This window comes from Alexandromys fortis, unplaced genomic scaffold (assembly GCF_014885135.2).
Source record: "Alexandromys fortis isolate MF-2015 unplaced genomic scaffold, M_Fortis_MF-2015_v1.1 scaffold_83, whole genome shotgun sequence".
Classification (NCBI taxonomy): domain Eukaryota; kingdom Metazoa; phylum Chordata; class Mammalia; order Rodentia; family Cricetidae; genus Alexandromys; species Alexandromys fortis.
Genome location: NW_026068001.1, coordinates 5,919,435 through 5,939,326, shown reverse-complemented (window position 1 = coordinate 5,939,326; position 19,892 = coordinate 5,919,435). Strand labels below are relative to the sequence as shown.

Below are 19,892 nucleotides of genomic sequence, written 5' to 3'. Positions count from 1 at the left end.
GGCTGGATTTCTTATAGTATGAGAAGAGTCATCAGCTACTACCATAATGATTATATGACAGCTACAGAATAAGTTTACACAACAACATGGTTTGGATAGAGAGTTGGCCAGGTTAAAAGAGATAAACAGTATTAGAATTATGTATTTTTATAATTGAACTTTGGAGGACTGACCATAACCATTTAACCACTTAAACTTTTACAGGTTACCAACAAATAAAAATGTTCATGCACTATTAATACCACACCAATGCTTTACTGTAGTATCCCTAGAATACTCAATACATTAGGAAAATTTATGGTATTTCTTTATTCACTGAGTAAATATTCACCAAGTGTCTACTATGTGCAATTCTAGATAGTAAGAGTAAATTAAGTTGGGCAGTCTAAAATGTAGTTAAAATATATGCTTGGGGTCCAAAACATAGATCAACTTAGATTCATCTGGCTCTATCACTTCCCATGCATCAGTAGAAAGTTCTTAAATCTCTCTAAACCACAACTGTAAAATGTATTTTTTCAGAAGATAAAATACAATATATCACCTACCAACATGCCTGGAGTTCAAACAGCAAATGGCCAGTGCATGACAGCTCTTTAAAAAGTAGAACATGCTTATTCATTTGAGTATGGATACAAACTTTTTGATACTTGTTATTTAAATGTTTTCATTATATAATCAATTTTTCATGCTACTAGATGGGTTGGGTTTGTGTAAAATTGTCAATTGAAAAAAAAACCCATCTTAACCCCTTTCTAGGCTTAACAAGTTCATACATAAGGCTTAAGCACTCTAGATGCAATGCTATAAACTGGCCATGAGGGAACTGGATAATATGGAAGTGAGACAGGTGGCAAAAAGTTGATACAAAGAACAAAGCAAAGAATCCACTTCAGGAAAATTGTAAATGTTCCTTGAAATCGGGCATTTCTCTTTAGGGGAACTCGAAAGCTATGCATATTTAAGTGTTACAAAAGACAATCACCATATGTGTTACAGGTGTGTGTCTAAGGGCAATTCCCATACCTGCCCAACAATGAAACTATTTCCTTGTATCTGGTAGAATACGACAATGTTCAACTTAAATTTGAATCCTATTGTCATCTTTATATGTATAAAGGTTGTGGAAACTTGTTCACTAAAACAAGATGCTATTGTACAGCCTAGCAATGCTACCCTTTTATTTCTACTTTGGTTGTAGGGGGAATGGAACCTAGAATCTTACAGATGCTAGTTAAAACATCTATAACTGAGTTATATCCCCATACTACAACAATGCTCCACACACACACACACACACACACACACAAATATATATATATATACTCAAGAGAACTTCAACATATATAGTCACAAAACCACATACAACTGAGTTTTCATTCATTATTCATACTACTTATGTTTTCTAAGTCAGCCCATGCATGGGATAAATACTGAACCATTGTTCTTCAGAAGAAATGGAGGGCTAGGATCCTGTGAATTTCTGGTCACATTTTTTGGTGAACTGATCAATCCATATCCTGTATATGTTTGTGTAAAGATATACTTCTGTCATATATATTGCTGATTTGTTAACTGAAATCATGGCCAACAGCTTTGTAAGTTATATCTGACAAAAGCATTTTCTTTGTAAAAGCACATAATAGCATTCTTACATTTAAGGAATGCTAGGCAACACGTTGGCACTATACTTGGTGGTCACTTTAAAGCAGCCAAGTCAACAACAAAAAGCGCAAAAATGTGAAGTGTGGAACTAAATAGACCTTGAAAAGGACACTCACCTACAGAATGAGAGCCAAAACAAGAAGAAAAGAGCTGCAGTGTTTAACCTCAACTAGGAACCCAAGTGTTGAGCAATTCAAAAATTTCGCTGCTTTGCAGGTCTGTGGGTGACCACAAAAGTGCCACAAGTATTATTAGTTTGAGAATTACAAAGAAATATTGCTGAATAGATGAATGCATAAAGTACAAAAACCATGAATGAAGACCAAGAGTGTGTATGTGTGTGTGTGTGTATNATAATAAAGTGGTCAAATACTAACCTTCAATTAATGAGTTGATATATAAAATATGGTATATCAATACAATAGACAAAAAAGCAACCAGATTACTGATCCAATCTGTAATGTGTAAAATGCATTTTTGAAACATATTAAGTAAAATAAAGCAGCCATAAAGGCCTCCCATTGAAAACAAAGGTCTCCTATTAAGGTATGACTTCATTAATGTCCAAAATGTATAAATCCCTTAAAGACAAAGTATATTCAAGGTTGCCAGGTGGTGGGGGGTGGTGGGAAAGGGATCATGGGTCTACAAAAGGCAAAAAGTTTCTTTGGGAGTTTGATGAAATGTTCTAGAAATAAGAGTTGCACCAGTGAAAACCACTAAAATATACAGGTTAACAAACTGTATTTTAATGAGCATAAATTACATCTGAATAAGACATTTTAGTATTTTATTATTTATTAACCTGTATTATTCTGCTTATTAATGAGGCCTAGTATGGTATTTCAACACATGCAATATCACAAACTGATCAAATACAGCCTCCTTTTATCTCCCTGCTTTTCACGCCCCCAAACCTGTAGGTCATCCTTCCCTAACTCCAGTCAACTACTGTTTTCAGTTATACTTGTTTTAAAGGGACGATATACAGTATTTGTGTTTCTCTGGATAACTTATTTCATTAAACAAAATTTCCTCAATCCCAACCAGTTTGCTATCGATGACAAGATCTGATTCTTCTTTATAACTGAACAATGTGCCCATACATGCCTGCACATAAGTGTGTGAGTATGCATTTGCCACAATGCATGTGTGCAATTGGCAAAAGTGCATTCTTCTCCTCCACCATATGTGTTCACAGTATCAAACTCAGGTCATTAGGCAAGAACCTTTACCTGCTGAACCAGGTATGGCCCCTATATGGCCGTTTGCCCATTTTTAATTAGGTTTATTGAGGGTATGTATTTTAGGTTGCAAATGTAATTGGGCATTAATCCTTTCCCAGATATATAGTTGGCAAACATTTCTTCTATTCTATATGTTGTTTCTTCTCTATTAATTCTACTCTATTATTTTTTTTTAAATAAGTAGCTGTAAATGGCAGGTGCTTTGTAAGAGAAATCTCTTTCTGGTTTATATACCATGAATTCCATAATGACTTAATAAATAATTAGATTTAGTGATTCACCAGCTAGGAAGCTGATTGTGTTCCATGAATTTTACTGAAAGTAAACAGAGAATAAAACTAACTAATTCCTTTCTTCAACCCTGATGCCAATTTTCAACATGCCCCTTTTCCTGGTACTCGAGAGGCTTTTTACAGATATTCCAACACACTACAATATTTTAGTTGGGAGAAAAGACTTGATGTAATGTGAGACATAAAATATTATAGAAGGTAATATGTGAGAAAAAACTGTATATCCATCATAAGCATTTTCTTAAGCATATCAACTTTATAAAAATAATAAGATTAATTCAGAAATGTGTTCCTTTCCGAGTACCTATGTCTGATGCTGTGTGGAAGTCTTCATCAACACTTAGAAATACCTGTAACCCCCATTCTGAAGAATGCCTGCTACAGAGTGAGAATTCAAGCATCAATTCTCTAAATTCTTTTTTCCCCATCAAACTGAATTCTTTATTTATTGACAAGTAATGCATGTTACCACTTAAAATTTGTAACTTCCATACTCTCCCCAAATGTTTTGAATTTCAAGGGGACAGACTGCTTATGTTTCTTTGAATGGACATCAAATTCTGAGAGTAGCACAATGTTAAATGGTATCCAGTATTTTAAAGCATCTCCAGGTTATTTTCAAACTCCAAGTCATTTTTCAATTATACTGTTTAGAGATTCATGACAAGATAAAAGTCTGTAATTATTTGGTACTGATTCATTTTTTCCCCAAAATATTTCCAATCTGTGTTTGGATGAATCTAGTGATCTGGAGCCTATGAATAATGAGGCAGGACTGTATACATAAAAAATGTTGACAATAAAGTCTAGTCCTTTCCAAAGAATAATAGGACTAATAATATAAATTATTGTATAAATTAAAAATATAATAATGTAATGAATATTAATATTAATAATCTTTCAAAGTCTTTACAGTTGAACATTTGTTAAATTTTATTTAACTCTTGAAAAATAGCACAAGTTAATAAATCTACCAACTTTTATGTTTTGGACAGCTTACAATGAAGAGACCTTTCCTTTATGACTCAGATAAGATTCATGGTGCTCCTTCACTTAACTATGATAAGGCCAAACAAACATAGACACTCTAAACTACCATTCTTTACCTTATAATTGATGAGCTCAACTCTTACTCAACAAAAACAATATTAAAAATTTCTGTTTGCCTGATCGTTGAGAAGTATGTAGATCTTCCTTGAACGCAGATTTCCCTGCTATAAAACAGATCCCACACTCTTTGCGTAGCATCCTGAAGATGTCTATACATATTTCAGTGGACCATAATAAGGTTCTGGGTGGGACTAATAAAAACTCTCATCCATAAGATATTTCAATAGTCAATAACCCTTTTGAATAGATGCTCTCCTTACTAAGTTATAATTTGTTTTTTTTTTTTTTGCAAATACACATTCAATTACATAATGCAAAACTCTGTAGAACAACCACCTTAATAACAAAAGATGATTTCTTAGGTTATTTCAAATGCCAATCCATTTAGCCATAACAACACCAATGCAAACATATAAGAATTACCCCTCAGCTACTTTAGTCTTAAATATAATCATCAACTACACTGCAAAATTCTCATACTTATTTTTACAGAATCTTTCCCATCTTCACCTAGCAGGGTTTATGCATCCACTAGTCATCATTGCCTATCTTTATGGCTTCCAGAGAAATTCTCTAAATCACATAATATAAAGGATAATGAAATGAAGATTTGAGAGAACAGGTAGCTATTTGCATAAAAAGGGAAACAGGGAAATGTTAAAAAAATCTACATATGGTAGAGGTGAGAACCTACAATACTATTTTATTTCTGAATAAATATTGAACAGAGGTGCTTATTTTACAGTTTTTCATACTGTTATATATCCTTAATGTGACATTAAGATGAAATTTAATATAAAAACCAAAAGGCTTTGCGAGCACTAGTATATAAACATGTAAACATGACAGCCTCTTGATCAACACATCTAGTATATAAAATAGAAAATCCAGATTAAGAGACATTTATAATATTGATATCAGGAATTATAATCAACAAATTAAATGTTTACATCAAGATTTATACCTAGTGAGTCCGAATCATTTTAGATAATAAACAACCATATACCTGTAGAAGCACTTAATCTGGACTAAACTATCGTCACATTCTTAAAGAATAAAAAATATGGAACAAATCAGAGCTTTCTTTTCCCCATGGCTGATCTCAAGAACAGTCATTGTAAATTGTTCCACTTCAGAGACACATTAGCAATTTCTGACGGAACTAGTTGCAGGATATGGTTAGTAAGACAATCAGAAACTTCACAACTGGAAAATGTGCATCTTATTTGAAATGTAGTTATACCGAAATAATTGCCACAGCACCACAAGTAATCATTAAGCAATGGATGCATTTCTTTCAAAGTTGACTTTTTAGCTAAACAGGGTTCAATATAGACAGGCAGGCAGGCAAACAGAAACACACACACAGTTTCCTCTCTCTCTCTCTCTCTCTCTCTCTCTCTCTCTCTCTCTCTCTCTCTCTCTCCCCCCCCCTGTAGAGAACCCACTCTACTTCGGCTTCCCCCCCCCCCCCCCCCCCCCGCAAGACGTACCATCAATGTAATTTGCTAAAAGCACTAATTCTATTACCTAGGATGCATGAAATACAAAAATATGTGAATTCTTTTTAATATATGCTTCAACAGTATAGGGAAAACCCTCTTTTAGATTCTACTAGTCAGTGTGACCCATGCAGTAATTAAATGGGAACTATGATAAGAAATGGTGAAAATAGACAATCTGGAGAAAATTATACAACTGTGAGCTGGTCTTTAACCAGTTTTGCTCAAATATTTCATTTAATACAAAGTCCTTTCTCTTTTCTCCATAGGATTACTATAAAAAATAAAGTGATTAAAATATTAGTCACAGCTAATTATCTCATGATTCTCAGGAATCCATATTTAATAATATCAATGCTAAAGATGATTATGTGATAACTCCACAACAATATGAATTTATGCTTCACACACATAGAATGAGGCACATACAGGATAATTCAATAACATTTTAAAAGAATGCGTGTTTTCATTTCGAATACTAATTCACAAATTACAATTTGATTCCTTAAATCTGTGACCAGGACTTCAGAATGCATGCTGAAACTGATGAGGAACTGCACTCCCTAGTATGTGACATGATAAAATTAAAGTGTAAAGGCTAATATCTTGGTACATATTTTCTGGGTTGATTCTATACATGCCACAGGAGAAGAAAGGCTAACACTAAGGAATACTACTGTATACAAAAGGTTTTCACATGCTTTCTACATGCTGAAGGAGGGACAGAGATTAATGAGCTAAACCAGGAATTATCCCACAAAATGAGAAAGTACATTATATAAATTAGAATTATTGAATATTCATGTGTCCTAGGGAAAGCAAGTAACAATGTTTGATGATGTTCTCAGTTATATCAATCACGATATGCATGTATGTACCAATATGAACCCAAACCTTATTATTAGGACCCAAACCTTTATTTAAAATGAGTTTTCCTACATTCTTGAATATCTGGCAGATAATTATTACTCTTGTAGAAGACTATACAAACCACAAAGAAAGTTTTAAAGAACATCTTTTATGCTAGAATAATTATACATTAACAGAAATGTGGAAAAATAATACAAAGAAGCTTTGTATATCATTAGCCTAGTCCTTCCTTCCCTTGGTAACAGCTTACACAATCATAGTACAATATCAAATGCAGGAGACTGACACTGATACAAATAATAGGCCCCATTTTGCTTTCACAGGTTTACATGCATTAATGCATTATATGTAGAATTATTCAATTTTATCATTATGTGTAAATTCTTGTCACCAACAAAATGGAAATCAGCTGTGTTCCACAAAGAGCCCATTTTTACTATGTTGATCCTCCCAATCCAAGAGCAAGGGAGATCCTTCCATTTTCTGGTATCCTCTTCAATTTCTTTCTTCAAAGACTTAAAGTTCTTGTCAAATAGATCTTTCACTTCCTTGGTTAGAGTTACCCCCAAGATATTTTATGCTATTTGTGGCTATCGTGAAAGGTGAAGTTTCTCTGATTTCCCTCTCTGCTTCTTTGTTCTTTGTGTATAGGAGGGCAACTGATTTTTTGGAGTTGATCTTGTATCCTGCCACATTACTAAAGGTGTTTATCAGCTGTAGGAGTTCTTTGGTAGAGTTTTTGGGGTCGCTTATGTATACTATCATATCATCTGCAAATAACGAAAGCTTAACTTCTTCCTTTCCAATACGAATCTCCTTGATTCCCTTATGTTGTCTTATTGCTATTGCTAGAACTTCAAGCACTACAGCTGATAAACACCTTTTAGTGGGATGACTTTGAGTTTCTCTCCATTTAATTTAATGTTAGCTGTTGGCTTGCTGTATACTGCTTTTATTATATTTAGAAATGAACTTTGTATCCCTAATCTCTCCAAGACCTTTATTATAAAGGGTTGTTGAATTTTGTCAAATGCTTTTTCAGCATCTAATGAAATGATCATATGTTTTTTCTTTCAGTTTATTTATATGATGGATTACATTGATAGATCACATTTCATGATTTTTATCCTAATATTTCAGTGCCACAGACGAGAACATTAGTACTCTGTCCTAAAATTCAAAACTTTTATCCGTTTGAAACTTGTAAAAGAAGTCTATAGAGTACAATGCTATTTACAGGTAGATTTTAAATGAAACACAATTCCTTGGGATCCATTAAACTGTTCAATGCATGACTATTTTTCTTTCTTTTTTTTTTAATAGAGTAGTATTTCACAACACAGAAATACCACATTTTATTTAACTATTAACCCGTTGTAAAGTATTTCAGTACTTTCCAAATTTGACCTAGTACGAACAGAACCACAATGAAAATTTGATTATGATCTTGCCATGAGCATAAATTATTCCTCTGGGATGTATGTTTTCTTTTAATATAATGACTGGGTTGTACAGAAAGGGTTTGCTTGAAATTTTTAACTTTTTATTTCCCAGAGTTACAACACCACTTTATAGTTCCAATAGCAATGTATGAAAGGGCATTTTCTCTACATTATTGCCAGAAAAAAGTATCATTATTTTTAATTCTATACTTACTAGAAAGTATTTAGTAATATGTCATTTTGGCTTTGATTTCCCTAACGAATAATTAGGGAACATTAAACATACTACTGTACACTTGGTAGGACCTGTATTCTTTCTTAACCTGCAATAGAATTCTTTTCTTTTTTAAAATTGATTTTATCGAGATATACATTTTTCTCTTCTCCCTTCCACTTCAACACTCTCCCATAGTCCCAGGAGATCTTTTCCTTTTCTACTTCCCATGTAGATTAGATCCACATATGTCTCTCTTAGGGTTCTCATTGTTGTCTAGGTTCTCTGGGATTGTGATTTGTATACTGATTGTTTAAAAATCACTTATAAGTGAGTACATATGATAATTGTTTTTCTGGGTCTGGGTTACCTCACTCAATATGATATTTTCTAGCTCTATCCATTTGCCTGCAAATTTCAAGATGTTGTTATTTTTTTCTGCTGTTTAGTACTCCATTGTGTAAATGTATCACATTTTCCTTATCCATTCTTCGGTTGAGGGGCATTTAGGTTGTTTCCAGGTTATGGCTACGACAAACAATCCTGCTATGAACATAGTTGAGCACATGCCCTTGTGGCACAATTGAGCATCTTTTGGATATATAACCAAAAGTGGTATTACTGGGTCTTGAGGAAGGTTGTTTCCTAATTTACCAAGAAATCACCATACTGATATCCAAAGGGACTGTACCAGCTTGCATTCCCACCAGCAATGCAGAAGTGTTCTCTTTTCTCCACAAACCTCTCCAACATAAGTTGTCATCAGTGTTTTTGATCTTGGCCATTCTTACAGGTGTAAGATGGAATCTCAGCGGTCTTCTGATTTGCATTTCTCTGATGACTAAGGATGTTGAGCACTTCCTTAAGTGTCTTTCAGCCATTTTAGATTCTTCTGTTGAGAGTTCTCTGTTTAGGTCTGTACTCCATTTTTTATTGGGATTTTTTGTTCTTTTGATGACCAATTTCTTGAGTTCTTTGTATATTTTGGAGATCAGACCTCTGTCTGATGTGGGGTTGGTGAAGATCTTTTCCCATTCTGTAGGCTGTCCTTTTGTCTTGTTGACCGTGTCCTTTGCTTTACAGAAGCTTTTCAGTTTCAGGAGGTCCCATTTATTAATTGTTGCTCTCAGTGTCTGTGCTGCTGGGGTTATATTTAGGACATGGTCTCCTGTGCCAAGCGTTCAAGTGTACTTCCCACTTTCTCTTCTATAAGGTTCAGAGTGGCTAGCTTTATGTTGAGGTCTTTGATATATTTGGACTTGAGTTTTGTACATGGTGATAGATATGGGTCTATTTTCATTCTTCTGCATGTTGATATCTAGCTATGCTAGCTAGCACCATTTGTTAAATATGCTTTCTTTTTTCCATTTGATATTTTTGGCTTCTTTGTCAGAAATCAGGCGTTCGAAGGTGTGTGTGTCTTCGATTTGGTTCCATGTATCCTCCTGTCTGTTTTTATGCCAATGCCAATGCCAGGCTGTTTTCAGTACTGTAGCTCTGTAGCAGAGTTTGAAGTCAGGGATTGTTTTGGCTATCCTGACTTTTTTTTTTTTTGCTTTTCCATATAAAGTTGAGTACTATTCTTTTGAGGTCTGTGAAGAATTTTGCTGGGATTTTGATAGGCATTGCATTGAATCTGTAGATTGCTTTTGGTAAGATTGCCATTTTTACTATGTTAATTCTACCTACCCAAGAGCATGGGAGATCTTTCCACTTTCTGGTGTCTTCAATTTCTTTCTTCAAAGATTTAAAGTTCTTGTCATACATGTCTTGTTTGGTTAGAGTTACTCTGAGCTATTTTATGCTATTTGTGGCTATTGTGAAAGGTGGTGTTTCTCTGATTTCTTTCTCAGCCCAATTATCATCTGTGTAAAGGAGGGCTCCTGATTTTTTTTTAGTTAATCTTGTATCCTGCTACATTACTGAAAGTTCCTTGGTAGAATTTTTAAGGTCACTTATGTAAACTATCATATCATCGGCCAATAGTGAGAGTTTGACTTCTTCTTCTTTTTTTTTTTTTTTTTTTTTTTCCGAGACAATGTTTCTCTGTGGCTTTGGAGCCTGTCCTGGAACTAGCTCTGTAGACCAGGCTGGTCTCGAACTCACAGGGATCCGCCTGCTTCTGCCTCCCGAGTGCTGGGATTAAAGGCGTGCGCCACCATCGCCCGGCTTGACTTCTTCTTTTCTGATTTGTATTTCCTTGATCTCCTTTTGTTGTCTTATTGCTCTAGCCAGAATCTTAAGAACTATATTGAGTAGATAAGGAGAGAGTGGACAACCTTGTCTTGTTCCTGATTTCAGTGGAATGATAGCTGGGAGTTTCTCTCCATTTAGTTTGATGTTGGTTGTTGGCTTGCTGTATATTGCCTTTATTATGTTTAGGCATATTCCTTGTATCCCTTCTCTCTCCACGACTTTTATCATGAATGGGTGTTTGTTAAAGGGTCAATGATCATGTGTTTTTTTTCTTTCAGTTCGTTTATATGGTGGATTACATCAATAGATTTTTGTATGTTGGTTTTTTAATGTCTGAATCATGCACTTGCTATCCTGTCTAACAATTCTTCATCAAGTTTTATAGACACAATGATTTTCTGGTGTACTGTATAAGTGATATAGCTTTAAATTTTACATTTAAATCTGTGAGCCACTTTGCATAAATTTCATACAGGGTTAGATTGAAGTACACTTACCATGTTGGTTCCTAGGTCAACCCCAAGTTGTCATGCTTAGAGGCAAGTGTCTTCACCAGCTTAGCTATCTCACTGGTCCCCAAACAGAAATACCTTAATATAAATTCACTTAGCTTTCATTAAGCAATTTTACATCTTTATACATATAAAGGAAGAAATTCTAAACCATTTAGGAGTGATAGGTCTCAGAATCTCCTAAAAACTTACAGTGTGGTCAGATTTATATAGAAGTCTAGACAAGATCGCTGGGCAAAAGTTGGGAGCACGGGGGTGGGGGTGGGGTGGGGAGAAGGGGAGATGGGGAGAGAGAAGGGAGAAGGGGATTTGTTTATTTTTATTTTATTTGTATGGGGGTTTTTACCTGCTTGCATGTCTGTGTACCAAGTGCATGGCTAGTATTGACAGGGGCCAAAAAGGGCATTGGATCCCCTGGGACTGGAGTGTCAGATGGTTTGTGAGACCTCATGTGAGTGCTGGGAATCAAGCCCAAGTCTTCTGGAAGAGCAGTTAGTGCTCTTAATCACTGAGCCACTTCTCTAGCCTTTTTAAGAATCTTCTAAAACATTATATTGATAATAATAATTTAAAGAGTCACAAAATATTTAAAAGTAATCAACCTGACTAAAAATCTATAGAAATAGATTAAGTTGGTACTCACAGTGTGTGAGATTCTACTTTCCAAAAGAAGATAATTGGGTGAAACACAAATGGGATACTTTACCATGAATTTTCTAACCTAAGTTCTCAATTGCTGTTGAAATAGGAGCGGCGGCAGGGCTGCGTCCCCAACACCCCGGCCGCTTGGCTAGCTTATGCCCGAAATAACAACACACAAACTGTATTCATTTAAAGAACTGCTGCCTTAATATTAAAAAACAAAAGATTAAAGAAGGATACATCATCTACTAGGCTGTGGAAATCTAAAGTTAGTAGATAGGCTAATTAGAAAAGTCAATAGAATAATCAGTTTTGTTACCTTTAGTGTAAATCATGGCACCTATTTAAAAAGTAAGTAACTTCAAATGCACATATATGTAACAATACCTTAAAACATAATTCTAAGTTCTACAAATTCTAATACTACTGACCTTTCAACTTTCACACATACTGTGATTAAGCCAAATGTGAATCAAACATCGATCTTCTAGTTATACTAGATAATAATCCTAAAAGCAACAAATTACATTTAGAAGGACCTTGGCTGCTTCTAAATCTTCAGTTATCATCCATGCAATTACTTCCCTTTCTATACTGTATCTCACACAATAGAACTCAAATTAGACCCTAAAAAACTTATGTCCATATTTCATTCTCTAGTTAAAAAAACAGCTCATAAAGATCCCAGATGACTACAACCCTTCCATATTCAAAAGCTATCTTTTAGATTTCTGAGCAACTGTTTCAACTGGAGTTCAAACTGTCTCCACCCACTTCCCCGCTATATCACACCCTCTGCTTCCCCACCCCCAGATGAGGATAGGTTGATAAATGGATTTTGGAGATGAAATAAAGCCAGACATCAAATAACTTACTTGAAATCCATCTCTTACCTTCTGTACTTAACCCGGGACTTGATGTGAACTTGGCTACATCAACAATTTTTACAGCAAATTGTTGCCCAGTTTCTCTGTTGATACATCGTCGTACAACACTGAAGGGACCCCTAGAAAACAAAAAGTCAGTTTAACTTCACTGACATTATGTTCCTCTTTTTGATCAACAATTTACTGTGTTTTCTTATTTACCACAGTCAAACTATATAACCAGTGACCTACCATATTTTAATCTTCATATAGAGCTTCACAACAAAACTTAACTAATGTAATTTAAAACATTATTATCTAATTCACTAGTTAAAACAAAAAAGGAAGCCAAATAATTGGGTTTTTATTTCAAGATAATTTTTAAAAATCTAAATAGTATCCTTATATTTAAGGCAAACAATAACTGTAGTAATTACATGTAATTACCAACATCTTATATATAGGGAAGTTTGTAGAAGCAAAGCTCACACAGAAGGGAAAGGGTTAATAATGTTAACTTTCAGATCCCAACTCTAACTAATCACTCACAGCCATTAGAAAATAATCCTCTGTGACAGCACAAAAAATGTTTCCATTTTTAACCAGGACATCTTTCTTGTGAGTATTTGGTCTGACAATAGCATGCAATTTCAGGAAATATTTCAGGTTTTGTCCAAATAAAACCTCTCTGGGTTATATATGCATTTGTGTAGTGTGATTCAACTCAATGCATCATTCTGGGAAATTTCTGATTCTGTTTGTAGAATTGTCTGTGGCCAATAGAGTCAGTTTTTAAAACCCTTTTCCTGATTGAATAAAGGTAAGGAAGAAAGCATGAACTTCTCCTGCTACCCTTTTGTAAAATATAAAATTAACATAGGTAAGGAAAAAGGAGAGAAAAGGCAATGAGACAACAAACCACCTCTTCAAATTAGGAACACGCACATACTCACAAAAAAAACAACAATTAAAGAAAAAAGAGGGCAGTACATAAAGGAGGACTTAGAGGGAAGAACGGGAAGGGAGAAACCATGTAATTATAATCTCAAAATATTTTTAAAAATCTGAATAAAAGTCAAATTAAATTCACTAATTCACTAAACTAATTTAATAAGATTAAATAATGACTGTATTTATGAATTCTTCAAGTCATAAGTAAAGCATGCTAAAGGTTCTTCCTTAATGACATGCAGGAAGCTAAGAAAGGTGAGCTGAGTCAAATTTAATAACTTTAAAGGACATCAAACCATACTTTGAGATTGGTTGTGATTTCATTCACAACTTGAAACTCAGCAGATACCAATAAAAGATATAATTAGAGTTGTTTTTTTTATGAAAATGAAAAGGGTAAAAAACAGTGCTAAGATATAACCATATTATATTTATATTTGGTTGACAGTTTAGGGAACAATAAAATTTCAAGAAGAACAGCTTGGCTTGTACCCTTTCTTGACACTTGACATTTTTACCTTAGTTTTTAAAAATGTACTGCAGGAAATGTTAAATAAATAAATTTTAAAAAATGTACTGCATAGTCAATTCTTGAGTATTGATATGGAAGAAAATAAGTCATTATCTTTTTCTACTAGGATATTGGTCAAAACAGAATGGTAACTGATGCTATTTCCGATTTGATTAAATATTGCTGGGGTAGAGTCATCTATCTATCTATCTATCTATCTATCTATCTATCTATCTATCTATCTATCTTGGATGATGTAGCCACTGGTGGGTTCCCCATGCTCCAGTGACTGTTGGGTTCCCCATACTCCAGTGACAGCCTTGTACCCATGCACATACGGGCAATATTAACAGAACTTAATATATGTAAATAATGCATACTAACCACTCTTAATCACATCCTCACGCATCTCACTATTACTCCTATATACATACACCCCTCTTTCCTACAACTTTCTCACATTCATGTCTATTTGTTTTTCTTTGACCCACTGTGTTTAACCAGGGCTGTGCAAGTGACTGTGGGTTTGGAGCTATCATTTGGAACCTGGTGGGTCAGCAGTGGATAGACAACTACAGACAATTATTTCCCCATTCCCAGAAACTCAATAGCCAATAGTAGAACAGTAAGATGCATGAGTCCCTTCCATTTCCATGACTATTAACATGATCTGTCTCATGTGGGCCAGGGAGGGTAACTGCAGTTGCTGAGTTCGTTGGTTGTGACAGTTGTAGAGTCCAGAACATTGCCTCTCACAGGCTTTCACTGTATCTTCTGGCTTTTCCATACTTCCACAGTCTTCTGAGTCTTAGAGGGAGGAGTGTAAATGTCTTGTTTAGGACTGAGCCTTCAACCATCACCTATTCTGAGAATATTCAGAAGATTAGAGATCTATGAGATTAGTTTCTACATCTACATTCACTGCTGTTCATTGTAAAAAGAGGCTTTTCTCACTACAGTGGAGAGTAACCTTTGCCAATGAGTATAAGCATACATATTTAGAAGGCAGTTTGATGTTGGATCAATTTAGTTACCCCAGTTGGGCCTACAACCTCCTCAGGCATAGGCTGTTAAGTGGGCTTTCTGTACTAGCTGTGAGTTCCCCTCTTGTAACAGGCCTCAAATCTTATGAGATGGAAGTTGGTTATCCCCAAAATTATTCCACTATTGTACAGGTAGGCACATCTTGCTGAGCAGGGTTTTTTCTCTTTGTAGGGTACACAGATGGGTAAGACCAATGATACCTTTTCTCTCCCAGAAACCTGCAGAGTAGCACCTTCTAGGACTGTGAGAGCAGCCAGCAGGGAGGAAATTTCTGACTCAGTTTCAGCTTGCTTTCCCTCTATCTTGCAACCAGTGTAGGCAGTGTCTTTAGCAAAAAGGTCGTAGAATCTAATGGTAGATAACTAAAAGTACTGACAGAACCTAGGTTGTGTTGCGGATGTCTGGGGCTTCCCTGGTGAACTCCTATGGAGATATCTTGTACCTGGGACTAGAAATTTTGCTTCTAGGAGTATCATTATCTAGTCACACACGTTCACTTCCATTTGAAAGATCCCAAATAAATAACTGAATGATGCATCTCAAGTCTCGGAAAAGCAAGAACAAATCAAGCCTGAAAACACTAGACAGTAAGAAATAAGATCAGGGCTGGGCACAGAGTAGTCAGGTTTCTGTGAGTTTGAGGCCAAAATGCTCTCTCTATATAGAAAGTTCCAGGCCAACTAAGTTTACACAGTGAGACCTTGTCTCAAAAAATTTATAGAGCAGAAATTAATGAACTAAACACAAACAGAGAAACAAATATAACACAAAGAATCAATAAAACAAGGAGTTTTTTCTCTGGAAAGATGAGCAAGACTGCTAAACTCTGCCAATTTCACCAAAAGAAAAGACAGTGAAGACCAAAATCAATAAATTTAGATATAAAAAGTGAGATGTTACAACAGATACCAAAGAAATATAGAGTATCTTGAGGACATACCTTAAATCTATATTTTACTAACTTGGAAAATCTAAAAGAAGCAGATGAATTTTCAGATGCATATGACCTACCATAATTAAACCAAGATAAAACGAAAATTTAAGTGTGTGTGCACACACACAATAAGAATTTATTACTATAAAAAGTCTCCCAACTAAAGCCATCTCAGAAGCAGGTAGAGCCACTGCAGAATTCTACTAGATCTTCAAAGAACAATTCTTACTTGATAATACATAGATTATTATGCAAAAAAAACAAAAGGAGCATTTCCGAATTTTTTATGAATCCTGTATTACCCTGATACTAAAGCCAGATCCAAAAACAAAACAAAACCAAAACCTGTTAGGTAAAAGATTAATTAAACTAGAATATAGTGTATAGCTGATGGAGTTCTGGAAAGATTATAACTGCCCTATGTAGACACAGAATTATCTTCCCTTTTCATTTATAAGAAAAGTTAAATGTAAGCAATAAAGAATTCTAATAAAAAGCTAAATATATTTGAAAAAAGAGACTAGAGTTACATAAAACTATGCTACAAATTATGATAGTATGTTGCTTTCCAGAATACCAAGATAAACTGAGTACAGTGAATCTATTTCCCAAATCTACTGGAAGGATTGGGAGGACAAGAGAGGTGAAATAGTAATAAATAAATTTGAGGGATAAGAATACACAATGATGAAGTGATGCTAACGGATGCAAAACACTTGGGAGAGCTGATTTGGAGAAAACAAGGAAGGCTATTTGAAAACAAACCCCTTCACATTACAGAATAATCAAGAATCTCATGAAGCTGGAACTAAAAGAAATGTGTCAGAGAAGCTGTTAGGTCTCTAATTGTCAATACACCATATATTTATGGACCGTCGCAGTCCTTTTCCCTAACAAAGAGAATGTTGAAAGTTGGATCTTTACCCTAAGACAAGAGATTAAAATTTCTTCCTATTGAATATCTGACAAGTCCAGTGGAAAAGATGAAAAGATACCATGAAGTTCCCAACATCATTGAACTATATCTCTGCTTCTTACAGTGTGGGATGTGACCCTATGAAACCACAAAGCAGAATGTGTCACAGACACAGCAGACACACAAAAAAATTATGGTGAAAGGTTTCTTGCGCCCAAAAACCCTCCAAAAGATTAATTCAAAACAAAATGTGTAATGAATGTGAGGTGTTTTTGGCAGCAGTCACTGGTCTTGTGGCACAGCTTTGGCTTTGCAAACACAGCATGCTCATTTTGCACTGCACACGTCACTACCCTACTAACCACCAATGCATGCTTCCTAAAACACCTTAGCTCAGATTTGAGACTGATGTCAGGAACTACAGTGTGTTTAACGTACACAGAATGTTTTCTGTTATTACAGAAACATAACATTTTGACTATGAAAAACAAACTTTTAATATTTTACTGCTAAGATTCCTGAGCATGTAATAAATTAGTATGCCTTTGGATTGGATTGGGTTACAATGACTGACTTTCAAAATTGCTATTTGAGCTTCTGACTTTAGTTTCATTTTTAAAAAAAGTTCAATGCATTTTGTTTGATATCAGAACAGAATTTTTAACAATTTCTAAAATGGCCCTAAAAGATTTCTATCGTATTTATGTAAACAATGATCTCAGCATTGACAATCGTAAAATCAGTATCAATCAACTCTGAAAAATATTTAATATGCTCTAAGCTCTTTGATTTCAAACATTCAGGCAAAATTTAATTCATGTAAAAATAAGCACGTCCATTTAATTAGTGTGCAAATTTGCTTTCATCCTTAACAAATGGTAAAACTATACACACACAAAGGAATTGTTTTAATATAAATTTCTTTATGACTTATATAGTAAGTATTTGATCTGTATACATATTTTACCCGAAGCTGCATAAAAATTTCTCAGGTGAAAAGGAGTCATAATTAGAAAAGTTTAAGATGCCCTGAATTAATTAGATCACCTTCCAGAGAAACTTCTGAATCAGCTGTGGGATTTCTTAAGTTAACACTATTGCCATTTTGAGCTAAATTTTTTGTTTTGTTTTCTTGTCAAAAATATAAACATAAATACATTGAATATTAGTAGTAAACCCCTAGAGTTTAATAACCCAAAATGTCTCCAAGTGTTGCCTGAGTGGAGGTAGCACTACAGCCAGCCTCCAGTTGAAAGCAATGCTTGATTTATAATCATGTCCAGACAACCATGGCTCCTAAGACTTCTAAAGAAGAGTCTAATTAAGAAAACAGGAGCAAACACAAACATAAAGAATAATTTAGAGGAAAGAGACCAAACAAGAGAAGCACTAAAATTAGCATTAATATTCTTAGTAAGATTTAATAACTATGAAACAAACCAGACATTTTAGAAAACAAAACACTCTTAAGTAATAAAAGACAAATAATCCTAAAATTCACATAAAGGTTGCCAGGCAGTACTGAGAAAATATCCCATAAGACAAGCAAAAATAATAAACATTCAAGAAAATAAATAACTCAAGTCTATACACACACTACTGTAAAGTAAAATTTTCATATTTCCAGATATGGAGGTAAGAGTTCACAGAAAGCAAAAGATGACCACACTTCATAGTGCTCCAGGCAGATTACTCAATGGCAAACTAGAACAAGAACACAGTAGAGGAAAACCTTCGGAATGAAGGAAAATGACTTTTAACCTTTTATTCTGTATCCAGTCAGAGCATCAAAAACTATTAAAGTATTCTTAGATACTAGAAAACCAATAACTTACTTAATATGCATACATTATAGAAAACTTATTATAGAGTGTATTTGTTCACAAGAGTGTATATATAATCAAACTGAAAAATAAAAACCACACAATCAACTCATTAGATGACCAAAAAGCTTTCAACAAAATACAACATCCCCGATAAAGGTCTTGGAGAGAACAGGGATACAAGAACATACCTAAACATAATAAAGGCAATATACGGCAAGCCAACAACCAACATCAAACTAAATGGAGGGGTTTTTGAGGTAGAGGAGTTAGAATGCACTGTTATAAAGGTTATAGGGGACTTCTGATAAGGAAGGGATAAACTGGGTTGGGGTAGGGGCAGACAGGGTAAAAGAGGGGAGCTGAAAGAGAGAAATCACACTGAAGAGTTTCAAAAATGTCATATGGAAATGTACTACTGTAGAAGCTTCCTAAAATACATCGATACATAAACATAAAAAGTTAAAATGGAGCTAAAATGCCCCTACCAGACACCCTAGGCTAACAAATAAAAGGCATAGTCTCAGGAATTGGTTACTGAAGAGGTCCCAAAGATCCCCAAATATTGTAAGTCATTAATAATGTTCTTTGCTACCCTCCAGAACTTGACAGTAAAACCCTATTGCTGAAGAAGCAATCCACTTGAGTCACAGAACATGGAGCTAGTACTGGACTGGAAACTTCATCCGTACTGGCTAGCTTTCATGGAAGCTGCATGAACAACCAGAGACTAAAAGTACGCATCAGTCTTACGAAGTGGTTAATAACCTGGGGAGCTACAATAATGAGTGGCTGGCCAAACATGCTCAGTAGTGGTACAATAGCGGCACAAATGTGGAATTAACCAACCACTTCCTGAATAGATTTGTCAGGAAGATCCCTCCACAAGATGAAGCTCATCCCTGGCATCAAGTCAAGAACCCATGGTTAGACAGATCATAGACCCGAGGAGAGCACCTACTACTATATTCTGCTAAATGGACACAACTATTAAATAAACTCTTCATGACTTATCAGGATACCCAATACTATGCCCCCCCCCAGTCCTTATCAAGAGAACCTTCTTATTGCTGTAGATGATCAACACAGCAAACCACAACTAGCTAAGGTGCAGAGAATACAAGAATGCAGAATGTTCAGCCTTAAATGGAACA

General features: G+C 34.9%; 1 protein-coding gene across 11 annotated transcripts in view; it reads right to left on the bottom strand.

Annotated features, from left to right (window-relative positions):
- Cask (calcium/calmodulin dependent serine protein kinase) overlaps positions 1-19,892 on the bottom strand; it is a 332,717-nt gene that overhangs the window by 256,843 nt on the left and 55,982 nt on the right. For 6 of the 11 annotated variants that reach the window (XM_050160817.1, XM_050160824.1, XM_050160826.1 and 3 more), the window contains exon 2: positions 12,587-12,699. In XM_050160817.1, the coding sequence (XP_050016774.1) occupies positions 12,587-12,699 (113 nt within the window). Of the gene's footprint in view, positions 1-12,568; positions 12,700-19,892 lie in introns of all 11 variants that reach the window. The other 5 variants (XM_050160816.1, XM_050160821.1, XM_050160818.1 and 2 more) reach the window with 1 other exon arrangement.